The 17,328-nt window shown below is 46.2% G+C and overlaps 1 protein-coding gene across 3 annotated transcripts in view; it reads right to left on the bottom strand.

Annotated features, from left to right (window-relative positions):
- Nucleotides 1-17,328, bottom strand: part of SAMD11 (sterile alpha motif domain containing 11) — a 196,198-nt gene that overhangs the window by 54,993 nt on the left and 123,877 nt on the right. For 2 of the 3 annotated variants that reach the window (XM_071767377.1, XM_071767378.1), the window contains exon 9: nucleotides 15,591-15,641. The exons of the other annotated variant lie outside the window; for it this stretch is intronic. In XM_071767377.1, coding sequence (XP_071623478.1) covers nucleotides 15,591-15,641 — 51 coding nt within the window. The remainder of the gene's footprint in view (nucleotides 1-15,590; nucleotides 15,642-17,328) is intronic. 3 annotated transcript variants of the gene reach the window in all.

The raw sequence follows: 17,328 nt of genomic DNA, 5'->3' as shown, positions 1-17,328 counted from the left end.
TGTACACACATTAAGAGAGCCAGGAGAAAGAATGGTTTAATCCACTACACTAAATGCAACTGCCTCTTCTTTCTGGAAAAGAGCACAGTGACTTCTTAACGTGACTTGATTCTCCAAAACACAAAAAGTGCAGAACACTGTGATACATCCACTGTAAATGAAAACAAGGAGATCTATATAGAAGAAAATATTACCAGAGCAGAATATTTTTCTTCCCCAATAGAGATGTTTAGGAGATTTTCCATGGCTTTAAAATTATAATCATCATGGATGCAAAGGTGCATTAGCAAGTCATAACTCTACACATGAGCAAATACCACAGGGCTGACAGATACACTCTACAGGCTTTGAATTCAATTCATTCAGGATCCCAGGAAAACATGGATTTGCTGGAATACATTCGCAGAAGGCAAACTGAACACCAAGGTGACACTGAGAGGAAAGGGAAGTCTAGAGATGAGGCAAACAGGCTGAGACAGCTTTTAACACATCAAACTGTCCCCAGGAGCTGTTCCTTTTGCCTTAGTACATAGGAGGTTCGGAGCAGAGACTGCCTTTGTGTTCTGGGCTTGTTCTACACCTGGCACAAAGGGAGGTATCTTATAGCTGGGGCTCAGCCTCAGCAGGAACAAAGAGTGAATGGCAACCAGAGCTTCTTATGAAAATTTGAAATACATTTCTGCATAGGTGAAGACTTGAAGCATTTTTTTTAATGGTGTAGGCCAGGCTGGTCCTAGGTGTTTGCTGTATTTGTATTTCAGTTCCACACAGCTGCAGTCAGACTCCAGTGATTGTATGGGACCCTTCCATAAGGTCCACACCTGTGTAAGGCTCCCCTTGGGCCAGAGAGGGCTTTCTACCACCACTAGGGATCAACAGAATAAAACACAAGGTTTGGTACTGCAACTGAGAGCTCTACCAACTTCCCATTGCCCATGACTGTGTGAAACAGCAAACAAACATCATTTTTACATGAGGCCCTCCTGAATCTCCACAGAGCAAAGCCTAACTAACTGATTTCACCTCAGTGCCATTTAATAGTGGATGTTTAAATTTTAATTGCACCTCAATTCTGCAGGTACTCCACCACCCAATACCTCAGCCTGGAAGAAGGGCTAACACAATTTTCAGAAATAATCTTTTTTTTTTGCACACTTACTGCCTTGGACCCGCAGCACCCCAACTGCACCCTCAACACTGAAACCTCACTGCAGCAGAAGCACAAAAGACACAGCACTAACACAGGCTTGGGGAAATCTGCTTGGTCCAGGCACCAAAAGTTGCAAAATACGAGTTTTAAGCCCATCCTGGCTGAACTCTCCTGAATCTCCAGGCCCAACCTCTGCCCCCAGCCCTGAGGGGAACGCCTCAGCCAGGCCACACAGGGCAGCCACACCATCACCTCGGCCCCGCCACCTCCCATCCCCCTAAAACTCCTAGAAACGCGTTTCTATTCAAAAAGCTTTCCTAAAGAAAAAAAAATTAAAAATCTCTATTTCTCCACAAGAAAACAGCTCTTTGAACACCGCAGCCTCCCCTTACCTCAGCTCGAGTCGCACTGCGCTCCCTCAGCAGCAGCCCCACGGCTCTGTGAGGAGGCGGCAGCTGCGCGGGGTGAGTGCTCAGAGCTGTTCGGGGCTGCCAGGGGCCTCTGCTGCTCCTCCATCCCCCTCCTTCTGTCCCCTGTGACTGACTCACGTCCCATGCTTCACCCCTAACTGCTGGCTCTGGATTTGCGTGCCCACGTCCTGTAAAAGTGGCCCGGTTCAGCCCATCTTGCAGGCGTGCAGCACGGGGCCAGTCTCTCAGTCCCGCTCACCGGGTGTTTGTGAGTTCAGCTTGCTCAGAGGACAGGACAGTGTTTTCACAAGGAAAATTGCTGGTTTTGCCTCCACCTAACTGTCTCACACTGAACGTGTCACCACAGACAAAACAGGCAACAAACCCATGGGCTCAGGGTAAAGAATAAAGAAGTAAAGATCCTTCCCTCAGAGAGAACACAAGAGGTGAAAGCACATCCAGCTTGCAGGACTTCAGCTGAAGAGGAGAACACCTGCTTTGGGAACACGAACACACAGCTAATAATGCCTAAAATTTGTCTGCTGGGTCTGAAGCCCTCACCAGCCAGAGCACAACTCCGTGGGAAGGAGCCCGCACAGGGGGGTTGGAGGATTGGAGAGGCTGTTCCTTCCCATGTGAAGGATTCCCCATCCCCATAATTCCACCCATGTGCTCACTTGCAGCCCCAGGAGGGCAGAGCCCCCACTCTTTTTTTCCTTTATCTGCTCCCTTAGCAGGCTGCTCCCTCATGCATGCACTGACACATGCACACACAATCTGATTACAGAGGTCTGATCCCTTCCAGTAGCATAAATATTATATTTTAAAAACCGGATTAGAGAAGGGGGCTTGAGCAAGATACAGATCTCCTGAAAGGTCAGGGAGGAGACAAATAGCCTCCTGTAAGGCTGCAGGTTGCCATGGCAACATTCAGTTTGCATGGGGTTTGGTAATTAATCGTTTGGGGACCTGCACTAATACAGGTATGTTTCTAAGCAGCAGGGGAGCATGTTCTGAGGGTTGGCTGGCTGGGCACCTCCACCTCGGAGCAGCAAGTTTGGCACTTGCAGGAAAATGAAAGGGCAGGAAACTGAGTACTGACTGCCAGGGATTCCAGAAGACACGGGGCTGGTTGGCCACATCCAGATTTGCTTTCCAACTGGGAAGTGATCAGTGCTACTAGCAGTCTTCTAAGACCTTTTTTTCTGGCTCTGGATGATTGCAGCTCTGATCACAAGACATGTTTTTCAGGTATTTCTGCTATTTTGGTGGGCATGGGTTTACAAAAGAACTTGCAGCACTACAAGACTTTTGAGTCCAAACTTCAAATCCAATATACATTTAACTTCAGACCAGAACACTGAAATACACCCTGTCCTGTAGCTGAACAGTGAATCAAAATATATGTGGTAAAAATACATTCATGATGTTGCTTTTTCAATTACAGCTGATCTGCTGTTGCTCATTCTCTATTTGAATCCATTGTCCTATTTTTGCAACATCATACTTAGCAGCTGTGGAGAAGAATAAAATATTTTCAAAAGATGAGTATCTTGTGTGACAAAGGGTGTGATGATTCTTGATAAAGCAGTGAGATCCCTTCATCACAAAGATGTCTCTCCCACTAAGAAAGAAGGGCAAGGGAGCAGCTCCCTAGCAGTACCATACACTTCCCTCAAGGCCAACTCTGTAGCTTTGAGATCAGCTTCAAGTGGCAGAAATGGCCACTCCTGTTGCAAGCTTTAAAGGCCACGTCCAAATGGTCATTTAGCTGGATGTAGGATGCAGTGAAAGCTGCTCTCTAAAGCAAAAGGCCACCTGACCTTGGAGAGTATTTCTGAACACACTGGGCACTTGACCTGTTACACTGACAACAGCAGAAAACTGCAGGGAGGGTGGCATTGGAGGCACTTGCAGAAGGTTCCAGGGTAGGTCTGGGAAACAACAACAAAAAGTCTTCCACATTCTAAAACCTCACACCCAAACCCTCTGAAGACTGGTGCAGGATACTGGGAGCATAGTCAGGATGACAGATAACCATGCAGCTCAGATACAGAGCAGAACTGATAGTCTAAAATTCCAGTGCTCTGATATAAGGAGCTCAGGTCCAAAGGAGGCAACCAGGCTGGTGAAAGGACTCGAGCACAGACCCTGTGAAGAGAGGCTGAGGGAGCTGGGGCTGTTCAGCCCGGAGGAGGCTCAGGGGAGACCTCATCACTCTCTACAACTACCTGAAAGGAGGTTGGAGCCAGGTGGGGGTTGGTCTCTTTTCCCAGACGACTTTCAACAAGACAAGAGGGCATGGTCTTAAGTTGTGCCAGGGGAAGTTTAGGTTAGATATTAGAAAGAATTTCTTTACAGAGAGGGTGATCAGACATTGGAATGGGCTGCCCAGGGAAGTAGTGGACTCTCCGTCCCTGGAGATACTTAAAAAGAGACTGGATGTGGCACTCAGTGCCATAGTGTAGCAACCACAGCGGTGGGTCAAGGGTTGGACCTGATGATCTCTGAGGTCCCTTCCAACTCAGCCAATTCTATGATTCTATGATTCAGTCTGCAAAGCAGTAGTGAGAAGTAGTAATAACTGATGGCTGCAAAAATTACCTCTGGAGGAGAAACCAAAGCACTGCTGATGTTCTCTATGACTGCTTTGATTACTGCACTAACAGAACTAGCTGGTCCTCTGTCTCCCCCAAAGCTGGTTGCTTTGATGAAGCTTTCTGTACTGGCAGCATGGGCTCAATCAATTGCTGCATCACTTACAGGAAAAGGCACTCAAGGGGAGAGACAGCCACATCAACAACTGGTGGAAACGTCACCCAGACAGAAGGTGTCTGTTTGGGACAAGATGCCACAGAAATCCACTGACTCATCTGTGGAGTCTGCAGAGCAGCACCTGCAGGACAGCTAACCCAGCAGTGCTGTCATTCCTGGCACACGCTGCACGAGCAACGTCATCTGCTCTGGTTAATGAGCCACAACCTGTGCTCAGGGAAGGAGAAGTCTATCATAGGGACTGCCACTGAACTGTCAGATTTGCTAAGCGTGGCTGTCCCTTGGGATATATAAATGAATTAGGAGCAAACCCTTTCAGGGAAGCTGTGGTAACCAGACATGCAGCAATCCTCTCTGACTGACTTCTGGGAACAATAATAATTATTTTTTTTTTGAGCAACATCTGCACCATAACCCTTTGACTGGCAGTGTTTGAAGCCAGCAGACATTGCTCCAAGACCCCTTCTGGTCTTGTTTTCTCCCCTGGTCCTCATGCTGACCAGCATTTGGACCCTCTCTCCAGTCACCCCTCTTCCATGTCAAATGGCCTCAACAAAGTAGTCCCTTACATCTTCTGAAAGTCATCTTCCAAGCCTGGTTCTGAAAACGGCCCTGCCAGCACAAGTGGGGCATACACCCAAGGCTCTTGGCCCCTTGAGGTGCTGCCAAATCCCCAGCCCCTGTAGGGCACCAAGGGGAGCTGTACCCCCTTGAGATCCTCAGGAGGTGGCAGCTTCCACTGATTGTTAACCCAAGCTGGATTCAGACTGGGAGCAATGCCTTTTAAATGTGTTTCATTTGCAGACATTAGCAGCAACTGCATCTTTAACAAGGAGAGGGACGAGGAGACTAATGGATGGAGACAATTAACCAAAATATAAATCAGTGTCAGAGTCTCTGCATCTCGCAGAGGCAGCCAGGCGCCCACAGGGTCTGCTGATTCTCGCAACGCGCTGCTCAAAGTGACTGCAAAGAGTGATTGGAAAGAGGGGGAGGGAGAGGGGAAGGAGAAAATTTGGTCAAAATTGAAATGATTTTCAATTATGGCTAACTCCCTGCTTGCTGCAGCCCACTCCAAAGAGGGCAAGAGCAACAATAACCTCATCCAAATGCCATGCCCCAACCTCTGGGCAGGGTGAGGCAGACTGAGCCCTGGGTGCCTCTCAACGCTTGACCATCCTGCTGGCAGCCCTGCCTTGCTCTGCCCACACTCTGAGCTGCAAGATCCCACTCAGTAACCTTTCAGTGCTTGATACCAGGCACAAAAAGCACAGGTGACTCTGCAGAGGAGGTATTTCACCTGCAGTGCAACACCGCTCCACAGTGCCCTAAAAAAGGCTGCACCAGTGGTTAGGAAATTCAGCACAAGTTTGAATCTCAAGCTGTCATTTTTCTGCTCCAGTTTCCTGCCCAGACTTTGCTGGCATGGCACTTGACAGCTCTGTGCTGCTCTTCTCCATACGCACGATGAAGCAGGGGCACTGTGTGAGTGGGAGGCATTAGACACCAAGAGGCAACCTGGTACTTGAGCAATGGGAGCTGCAGATATATCTGAGATAAAAAGGGGGAGTGATATTCTCAGTAGACACAAAACTGCATAGATCCAGAAACCACAAGACAGGTAGCTGAGGAAACAGTAAATGAATCTAGCACCAGACCAGACTGGATAACAGTTTTTCCCTAATACTTGATCAAATCAAAGGCAAACTGTGAAAACCCCGTCAAAAATGTATGACTGTCTTTGAAGGAATGCAAAGTAGGAGACTGATGCCAGGTTTGGAAGAGAAGAGAGACTCAGAAAAGTAGTACAGGAGGAAATAAAACTGAAAAATATTTCTTTTTAAATATGTTTCACCAGCTCTCCATCCCTTTAACGATCACACAGTAAGTGCAGGGATTATATTAAATTTTACTGATCAATACAGTTGCCATAAAACTGTCCTGACCCCCTGCCCCTCCCTACAATAAAGAAAAAAAATCCAATATGCAAAAGGAGGAATGTCAGGGCTTGCAGAAGGAAAGATGCAAGGACATCGATTAAGGCAGAGAAAACAGAGATCAGCACAGGTGGGTGTCTGTGCATCCTCTGCACAAAGCCTCCTGTGTCTCTCTGAGGAACACACATGGGGTTTCTTTTCCATTCACAGTCTGACCATACCCAAGTCTGGTTCAGGAGTAGATTTCACTAGTGGCTCTGGCAAAAAAATTCACAGAGTGTTTACTCTGCCATGACTTCCTTCTCCCCACTACATGCACCCTCTCTAACCAGGCCAAGTCCTTTGCCTGGCCAGGTCAACACACCAGGAATGAGAGTTTGCAGCTCCAAGGAAACGACAATATTACCAGAACCTGCAGCAACACAAGTGGATTTCTTCTTCTCTGTCTACCTCCTCTCTCCTCTCCCCACCACTTCCCCAAAAAAGACAAGTTTCTGGTGGAAGGATCAGAGCAGTGTCAGAGCCAGGCTGTTGTCAGAGTCATTTAGCAACCAGCCGACAGCGAGCGTGTCGCTCAGGGCTACCCAAACTGGAGCATACACCCAGGGACAGGACAAGCATGTAAATCAGTCAGTGACTGTGTGAAGGGAATAATGAGCTTTTTATGGAAGCCATTAAAAGGAGAACCCAGATTGGTCTATAAATACTCTTGCATCATTACAGCTCTGAGAAACAACCTTATGTAACAGCACAACTCAGGAATGTCAAGACTGGTGTGAAATAACCACTTAAAGGCTCTCAGATTTTGTAGTTATCAATTTTTTTTTCTTTCTTTTTTTTTTTAAACCCAGACCAAAAATGAATAAATAAACCTACGCACTCCAGCCCTTGGGAAAAAAAAAATCTACCTTCTGTCTCCCTGTCTCCCTGCTATGCACAGGTAAACATGGGGCTCATTAAAAGGACACAGAAAGATGGACATGACCTGGGGACTGCTGGCTGTTGTGCTGCTGCAAGAGAAACACCACAGCTCCCACATCAAATGCCACCAGTATCACTCCTTTTCCCTTAATCTGCAATGTCCAGCCTCTGTGGGCCATTTAATCACAGGTTCATTGATTTCAAGCCCCAGAAGGGATGGTTATATCTACCTCGCCTGACCTCCTGCACAGAACCTGTCAGAAAATCGCCCTCTCGTCTTCCCAGTTAATAGTGACAGCTCAGAGGGAAAAAAATGCGTGACCTCTGTCCACAGGGAAGCAAATAGGGACTCTCCTTCTCAGAACCCCAACCACACTGTATTGAGTGCTCTGAGCATAAAATAATCTGCTCATTCCCAACAGCTGATGAATCCTCTCAGCTCCTTCCTCAACGGGGATGCAAACCTCCACAAAATGACCGTGCTGACTCCTGCCGTACTTGCAGCATCACATCCCTGCAGGATTAAGCAGCTTCCAGTCCAGCAAAACCAAAAGTCATCTTGGGAGAAGGAAATCTGCAAAATAACTTTCTCCTCATCATGTCTTGGTTTGGCCTGGCCTGGCCTTTGAGTGCCAGAGGTCCTTGAGCAGACAGGCAAGGTCACCGTCTCTGGGCAGTAAAACTCAGGTCACTGAGTCAGCAGAAAGGGAGAAGAGATGTGGCTCAGGGAAAGCTCCAAGCTCAGAACGATCATGGGCTCTTCCCCCTCCTCCCTCCCTCCTGCTTATCACCTTGCACACAGCTCACAACATCCAGCAGCAGCTCCCTAATCACACAGCACACAGCCAATACCTTTCCTCTCAGGTCGACGGTGGACAGAAACAGCAGGAGCAGGATAAGACCTAAAGCTGGGCACAGGAGGATTTGGGTCAAGGATTTGAAGGCTCTGATCAGGTGACTAATGAAGAAGTAGATGGGGGTGGGAGAGGTTCAAGAGGCAGCAGCAGAGTTTGTTTCCCTGTTAAGCAAGAGGCAGCATGACCCACTGACAGGCTGTGTCACTTTTCCATCAGAGATGGGCAGATAAGCTCCAGGCAAAGAAGCTGGAAGCAAGCAATGTGTATGCAGTGTGTATGTGCAGCTCTGAGGAGCAGAGGGGCTGCCTCCAGACCTCTCTGTGCTTTACTGCTTCTCCCCATCCCACTTCTCACCCCCTTCAGGACCTCTGGGCCATGAGCTGGGCAGCCTCAGCTCCCCTGCCCTGCTGCTTCATGAACTGCAGTGTTGCAAACAATGATGCAGGCTGCCTCCTGATGCACTTTCTGGCTGCCTCTCCTTATTTCCCAAGTTCATCTTTAACTTCCTCTGACTGCTGCAAAACCTTAGGCCCTGCATCTGCCTGGTGACTGACATTCATAGCCAGCACTTTCTGGACCAAGTGCAGACTGGCTCTGTGACTCAGGAATCCAGCATGGGATCTACTGAATCTGATGGACAGACCCACACCTCCCTGCACTGTGGGAGTGAGCCATACCCATGAGGATTTTGTACTCTAGATGGAAGGCAGAAGCATAATTTCCAGCAAGGAAAGCTCAGGGCACAGTTGCCTCTCAATACACGGCCTCCTTGCTATATTTTTATTGCTCAGTCTTTTGATTGCCTTTTAAAACTTCATCATTGATAAAGGAACCTCTCAGTCACTTTATTTCCTTCTTAAACATCTGTTTCCACAGACCTTGACAGACAACAATTTACCAGCACCCACTGCTGCCTCTCAGGTACCCTCACCTTCCCATGAGACATCACCCATCAGACACAGGGAAAAAGAGGAAAAAAAGGAGAAAGGCAAATGAAGGGAAAAGAGGAAAGAGGGAGGGGTAAGTACATTTTACCATCTGGAATGAGCTGTGAGGCCTGAAAATCCCAACCCCAACCACGGCAATAGAGCTCAAATTCTCCTTGCAGACACAGCTTGAAAAAAACCAAAAAAATCATCCTGCAACATCCCAAGCAAAAATGCTCATAAAATTTCATTAATGCTCATGACAGTTCATAAAATGAGCAGTAGAGATGGCAACTCCAAAATTAGGTGGAAATAAGTATAAAGATGTTTTAATTGTAATTCTGCTTTGTCATTCAGCTTTTTGCAAGCCCATAAATAAAAATAAGATGGAAATGCACCATAGTGATGCTGGACTGGAGATGGGGAAGAGACACAGCACTGAGAGGAAGTGCAGAACCATTCTATCATTGCTGGCACCTTGCTCTGACAGCATTTTTGCCATGTGCCCATCTGCTAAGGTACCACAAAAACATTTGCCAGGGGGGTGCCCATACTAAACATTTTTGCCTCAGCTTTGCCCACCTCTCTGCAGGAATGCACAGAAGGCTTTTGAGTTGGAAAAACTATCAAACAGGCCTAATGCATCTTGAATTCACACGCATCTTTGAAACACAGTTTTAAGCCAAGCAGCTGCTCCTGCTGGGTGCATGCAAGTGCAGGGAAAGGCCAAACAATTCCTCTGCCTGCAGCACCAGGCAACCTGGATGTCCTGATTTTTTTCCTGGCAGGTTTTTTTGGTACATCTGATTTCCACCAAAATCAATGGGCTTGTCCTGCTGACATGTAGAGCATTCCCTGAAGTTCTGCACTAGTTTAGATGCTGCATTCCAATGTTCCTCAGCAGCAGACAAATCAAAATGTTTTGCTCTGCCAATAAAAAAAATGTGTCACTGACATGCAGCTGCTGTGCCTAATGGACATAAGGTCTCTTTAAAGATCCCAAATTCTCCTCATTTTCTCAATTCATTAAGTCTCCTGCTTTGAGCTGATGAGGTATTAAAATATTCAGATGAGTGATTTTAACTGGGTGATAGGGTAGAAGTTTAGACACTGAACAGTGGGAACTGAGGATCTACAGGAATCATTCAGATATCCAATGTATTAAGGACAAGACAGACTTATATTGGAATCTTTTTAATTTCACAGTAGGGTGTGAAGAGAGTGGTCAGAAAATTTCCTGTTCCAGGAACATACCCTTGAGGTTTTGATCCAACACACAATCCAAAAGCAGAGGGATGCTGTTCTCTTTGCAACTGCTGTATGCAGCAGAAATGTATCAGGAATGCTCCTCAGAGCTACAACCAAGCTTATGTGTATCTCAGCAATACACCAAGGTCTTGAGATGCCTTCACATGCTCCAGAATCACTGCAGCTGCCCTACAAAAGGCCCATTGTACCCACACCCCCATAACACAGACACTGAAGAGATGACAACATAGTGGGGATAACTGTGAGCATCACTCTTGTTTAAACATTCCCTCTTGTTTTATAGGTATCTCTCAGCTTTTCTCACCTACCTGATTTGAAATATAATTGTACTCTTTTTGCTTTGAAACAAAAGCTAAAACTAGTTAGTTTATCAGCTACTTTATTTATTCACCTTTTCCATTTCCCGGAACCTCTGCTAATATATAAGTGGTCTCCTTTCCCTAACCCATCCCTACAGCCAAATGAAGCTTCCTGGGAATGAATATAAGAGTAAAAAGTACTGCTAATAAAATAATGATGAAATAATTATTTGGGATTAAACAATACTTTTTAGAAAACCAGTAGGTAAACACAGGTAAAAAGAAATGTTGCTCCTATTTTTTTTCTGAAGAACTGGAGGCTTGGCTTCTTCCCAAATGCTCCTCCTTCTGACACAAAACATTCTTAATTTCTATCAACTGTGTGGATTTGGTGTGGATTTACTTTACTTTTCTTCTTCCAGCTAAGCAAAAGAACACATCCATTAAATTATTGCTCAGCTATTGTGTAAAACCAAACAGGTATGTCACCGTTTGATAAACAAACTGACTTCAACCATCTGGAAAGCCTTTTTCTTCCAAAATATTGTCTCCACAAGCCATGCCTTGACTGCCAACAGTGGCATTAGCCAAGAGCTTCCTTGTATTTATTGGCTTTACCTTCAGGAAGCACGTCCTGGTTCACAGCTTGAAGAGTTACAAAGGTGAGAGCTCTTTGTAGAGTCTGCTGAGATGAGGATTAAAGCATTTCCTTAAGCAGTCTACATCCCAAAACCACAGCAGAAATAATCTGGAAGGGCCAAATTCAGCCTCCTGTTAAATAAGCACCTTCCCCTTATCAATCCAGAAGTCACAGCTGATACATTCTGTGGTCTTTCACTGGGATTTTTTTAAGCTTTCCATAGCATGCACTCAAGAGTCAGCTCCACGGTTTTACTCAAAGCCATCCCAAGTTACAGAAACAGCTCTGCAGGGCTACATACACCTGGTATCTCACCAGTCTTCTCTGTCCTGACTCAGGATGAGCAGATGAGCAAAATCTGACTCATTCTCTTCAACTGGGGCCACTGCTCCAGCCCTGCTGCCTACTGGTGTTGAGGCAGAAACCAGTGACTGACATGGAAGGGTGAAGGCAGGTCCCCATTTGAAGGCACTCTTGTCTCTCTGCCACTGTCTGATTGTTCTGCTGTAACTTAAAGGTGCTCATCTGACAATCAGCAGCTCTTTTAGAAGCCAGTTGAAGGCTGAAAATGTTGTGGGGTCATATCTAACTTTCCAGCTGCTGAAAACTTTTTGTCACCTACTTCAGGTCTCCAAGATTAAAAGGGAAAAGCTTACCAGGATGGATAAACAAACAAACAAACAGATAAATGCATTGAAAGCCCAGGAGCCATCCTGTATCAGTCCTTAAAGGACAGAGCAGCAGGATGCTGTAACACGGGATGGCATCACCTGCCTCACACAGCCTCACAATACTTGCTGCTGAGTCAGGATCAGCCTTGACATGTTCAGCTGCTTTTCCATTCTCCTCTCCTGCTTTCCTTTTCTCTCCCTATGTATCTTTCCAAAGGAATGAGCTAAATCAGTGAATTCCCCTTTAGTTTGCTTCTCCTCTACCATTTCCCAGGTATTTTTCACCTGCTTCTTCCACTTGGCCTGATTTGTTTAATGCGTCCATACAAGGGAATTTTACCCTAACAAGGCAGTTTGAAAGGAAGACAAGGATGTAAACAGAAACTCAAACCTGGATTAACTTCAAAGCTTACAAGGGAAAGGAGCAAAGCACCTGGCAAAGCCAGAAGAGATCCTAATCTCACCCTTCAGGACAATTCCCCTATCTCCAGCTTTCAGTTCTTTGCACACAGATTGATTTGTACCCCAATTAAATGTCTTTTTATCCAGGGCAAGGCAGACAGCAGTTCTGAGATGGCTAAATCCAACGAATCCAGGTTTCCCCTGACAACTTGGAAAGGAAGATCAAAGGCAAACTTCTGACAAAGAGGCAGGGAAATTGGGATGGCAGCTCTCAAACCTTGATTTGCAGCAGCGTGGTGACTCTGGATTCCCACAGATTTCCTCACACGGCTTGGGGTAACCTGTGCAACTCCCATGTGCTGAATTATGCTGAATTATAGGGTGCTTTTGCCACCCTCTGATGTATTTTAGATATGCCAGATGGTTTACAGAGCCGTGTGGTAATTTAGGGTCATTTAAGTACATGCAACCTTTTTCCATTCTGTACACATAAACACACAGATCACTTCCTTCACCCCTCAGCAGAACACCTCCTGTTTTCTTCTGCACTACCTGAATGATGGGCACGATTTTTGATAGCTGGACTAAATGTTTAGGCTGCAAAAGCAAAACTTCTGTACCCAGGAGTAGCTACCAGTGTTTCTGTCAGCACACAGCTAAACTGAAAGGAACAAACTGCTAAGCTAAGGAAGCTCAAGATGTATACTTGTTAACACCAAAATCAGAGCATTAATTTATCTGACATATTGCAAGTGCAGAATAATTATTATTTTTTTTAAGATAGGGATTCTAATTTCTGAAGGTGTTTGCACCCTTAGTTGCCACTCTGTTGAAACTGCTGAATTGTTGTTCACATGCTCTTAATTAAGGCTTGTGTCAGCACTTCCAATACAAACCTCTGCCTTTTTGGAGTTTATAACTCAGCCACAAAACTGCTCTTGGGTGAAATTCATCATGGAAGGGTCTGCCTGGAAGGAATCCATTCTTTTGTATTTGAGAGTCCCAAAAGCTTATGGCAACAAACCAGGGGGTTTATTCTAAACGGTGGCATACAAAAAACTTCAGCTGGTTTTGATAGGGGTGCTGGGTGAGATCTGCCTTCTAGACTGGCTTCTAGATCCTTGCTGCTCAGAGTGGGCTTTTGTGCTCTTAATATTGCAAATCTTAGGAATTATGGGGGCTTATGCTTCAAGGCCAAAGTCTGTGCTTACTTAAAAATGAGTGAATACCTCTGCCCTCACTTGTGCCCCAGCGGAGCATGAATCAGTCCAGACTTCCCAGCCTTCAGTCCTCATTGCCTCCCCTGAGCCTTATGGGGATGCCAAGACTTTTATTCCTGCTCTGGCACTCAGTTAAATGTTGATGGATTTGTCTCTCCAGGTGCACAGCTCAGGCTGGGACCTTTACAAACCATCCTTGCCAACACAACAGCCCAAACTGTCCTCAGGCTGAGGGGGGGAGTGGGTCGGTGTCAATGGGTGAAAATGACACAGACTCTTTGGGCTTCACTCCTCTGCTGCCCCCTTGCACTCTGGTGCCACCAGGTTTTTGGGGGAGCCCACAGAAGAGGGGCAGCCCTTGTTAGCACTGCATTTGGAGGGCACGGGGTGGAGATGGACATAATTTCTATTACTCTACTCCTGTCACTAGTTCTTATATTTGCAAAACATCCTGAGGCTTGCAGATGTAACAGAGAAATGTCCCCAGCAGCTGCAGCACTGCTGGGTAGGTCTCTCAAAGCTCTTAACCAATGTTCTCTTGAGTAAACACTGTATTTGCTGCACCAAGTCTTACACACATTAAGTCTTGTCACAAAAGTCATCAGATAAAATTATTTGCACTTTGTCCAGACAATCTGATCTCTACAGAGCATTAATCGTTTCTTAAATGTTTGTGAAGTGGCCTGCATGCAGTGAGCACTTCTACAAATAAAAGCAGCAGCAGTAGTAATATTTTCCTACTTTTTTTTTTTTTTAAATCTCTAACTGAACAAGAGGATTACCCATTGTGTCAGAAACTACTTTTAGCAAAACAAAAAGTTATGAGTGGACTGCTATTTGCAAGCAGATCCAATAGAGCAGATCCTGATTTCTGCAGTAACCACACATGTATGGAGCAGAGACAGAACCAGGGCTGCTCTGCACCCCATCTGCCTCCTGGGCTATGCACTCCAAGAAGTTTGCCAGCTGCATGGATTAATTTCTCCTGCTTTAGAAAACAAGCAGTACCTGCCAGCCTGTGGCAACTGTGAGTATAAAAGTGAAATTTCAAAATTCCTGTTTTCTTTTTCCAGGGCAGAGGCAAACACAGCAGCAGACAGCTACATTTTCAGAGGATTAGGAATGTTTATGACTGCTAGCAACACATTAAGAAAATGCATCATGCTCAAGGTATCAACTGACCCAGAGGTCACAAAGGAATATTCATGTTTGTAACAGGATATCTTCAATTTATAATTGCCACCATCTTAGGGTATCTATTACTGCAGGAAACCAGACTTTAAAACCAATATACCACACTGGTTTGGCAGTATTTCTCCTCTCACAATTCAGGCTCCTATGTTGTTTCTTTTCTTTAGGCTTTGTAAAACACTTGTCAATTTTTGAATTAACTTTTTCTCAAGCTGACTTGTAAGCACTCCTGCCCTGCAGTTTCCCATCTGTCCTTCACCCCATTCATACCTCACACTGCAAAATCCTGAGTCCTGTTGGCTTCAATACTTCATACATCAACACTGTAGTTGGACAGTCTACAAGCAGAAGTTTTTGCATGACCTGGATGTCTCAGTGGTGTGGTATTATCTAAAGCATCTGCTACCCAGTGATTCTTGCCACTGGCAGGCACAGGGCCTCCTGTGAAGGCAGCACTGCTCTAAGTTTGCTAAGCACAAGGCTGCAACTCCTGAGTGATTCAGGAGCATCAGTCTGGCCTTCAATGAGCCTTTTGTGCAAAGAATCGCTTTTGCAAATGAGATGCAGACTCCCAGGTCTCTCATGTCAGGAAATAGATCTGGCCCACCCCAACCTTGCACCCTTCCCAAAAGGGACCAGCATAAACATATCAAAACTCATCATGGGCTTTCATTAAAAGTCTAATCAGTTCTCTTTTCCAACATAAAAGACACTGTTTCCCTCCCAAAGACAACTTTCCCCAAAAATAAAAACAAAAGGAAGGGTATGTGGTAAGGGGAGAAGGAGGAACAAAGGAGGAAGGGAAAAAGCCCCACAGCACTGACAGTGAGAAATGTTCATTTACATCTAACAGCATCCATATGCCAGTAACAGATCATAAACTCTTAGCCTACCATACACAGAGGGTGCCCCAAAATGGTACCTGCAAGAGGTCTCTCGGAAGGAGATGTTTAAATCCCAGTGGGTGTGTATCCTGTTAACAAACAAACAGAGAGGTCAATGGCACATGCTGAACACTGCATCTCTTGCCACTTCAAAGCTCTGCTCCATACAGACAACCCACCCATGGTCCTCTCAAGCTCCCTCTTCCAAGCTTTCACCCACTGCTAGAGCTTTCTGCTGAGCTGTGGGTGCTGTGCTGGGCCAGGCTGCACACACATCCCAGTCCTGAGCAGGGCTCACACTGCTGCCAGTGCTGCACAGTGGCCAGAGAACTTCTTTCTGCTGCCTGCAGTCTCTCTAGTGGGTGCAGGAACTGCAAGATGCTGCCTCAACTAATAGGATACATTCAGAGGAAGCAGAAGAGCTTAGCATTGACATTTTATGAAGAAAACCCAAATATGTCTGTACTGGAGTCCCTCCTCCTTGCCCGCCCCAGCTGTAAATAAATTATTAGCATCTTCCCACTTTGGAAATTAATTTCACATATTCTGTCAGTCTGCCTGCTGACACGCAGGAATAGCAGATTTTAGATGAACAATCTCCTAAATTGATACAGAACATCTAAGGGGTTGGGTTTTTATTGTCTGCTCCCCCACCCAGCCCCTTGCTACTCGACAGCATCCACAACAACCCAGAGGGCTAAGGCAGATGTTTGACCTTCTGTGGTCTGGGGTGTCCCGTGGATACCAAAGGAGGTCTGTGACCACCACTGCTTCTCCACATCAATTTGATTGATGAGAACCTCAGCCATTTGAGACCAAACCCACCAGCAAGCCCATAGCCTTGCACAAACCCACTCCCACACCTCTCAGCATCTGCCAGGGAACATGCTGCACAGAAATCAGCTCCTGCAGATTCCCAAAAGCACTGAACAGAAATGGCTGCAAATATCACAAGTAGCAGAGGCCAAATGCACTTTTGTGCATTATGTGTATCCCTAGAGCCCTCCTGCCTCTGTCCTCTGCAGGAAAAGCAACGGTGTGCAGCTGAAGCCTGACTGCAAAAAAAGCCTCATCTAAAACCTGCTCAAGTAAGAGAGCCTTTCTTCTGATTTGAATTGGGCCAGAAAACACTTAAGCATGAGCAGAGAAGTCAATGGGACTTGACTTAGGATTGAGTGTCTGCTTAAGTGCTTTCCTGAATGGAGGCCCCTGCTCCAGCCTGGGTCAAAAATCAACTGAACACAGCTCTTGGCACGGACATCATTTCCCATCCAAGACATGCTGCTGCTGCAGGTTTTACTGATGTGGTTGCACACTTCTGGTGCTCTTCCTGCAGGGCTGGCTCAGAAAGGGAGTCTGGTTGCTCTCCAAGTAGGGGACTGTTAACAATCCTTTTAGGGGCTTGTTAAGATTTTTGGTATATACTAACTTCTGCCAATAGGGCAGCAGACATCCATCTAGTACAACCCTACCTGATAGGTAAAAGCTGTTCTCACAGGACTCTCAGAGCTGGGCTGCAGCATTCCTGATATCCTAATATACCTCAACCCAAAGCTCCCATTCACACTGGGAACTGCCATGACTTCCAGCCCTCTTACTCAGATCCTGGACCTCAGATCCTGGACCTGAATGGGAGGGTCCACACCCCACCCAGTGCCAAGGAAGGGGGTTGACTGGTATCCCCAGCCACAGCTCCAAAGGCTGGAGGGTGAAATGCTCTGCACAGGCAGCAAAGGGCATGGAAATGGGAGCAGAAGCTTCCCTGGGTTTTGTCCT

The sequence above is a fragment of the Heliangelus exortis genome, chromosome 23 (genome assembly GCF_036169615.1).
Source record: "Heliangelus exortis chromosome 23, bHelExo1.hap1, whole genome shotgun sequence".
Lineage (NCBI taxonomy): Eukaryota > Metazoa > Chordata > Aves > Apodiformes > Trochilidae > Heliangelus > Heliangelus exortis.
This window is presented reverse-complemented; position numbering and strand designations above follow the sequence as displayed.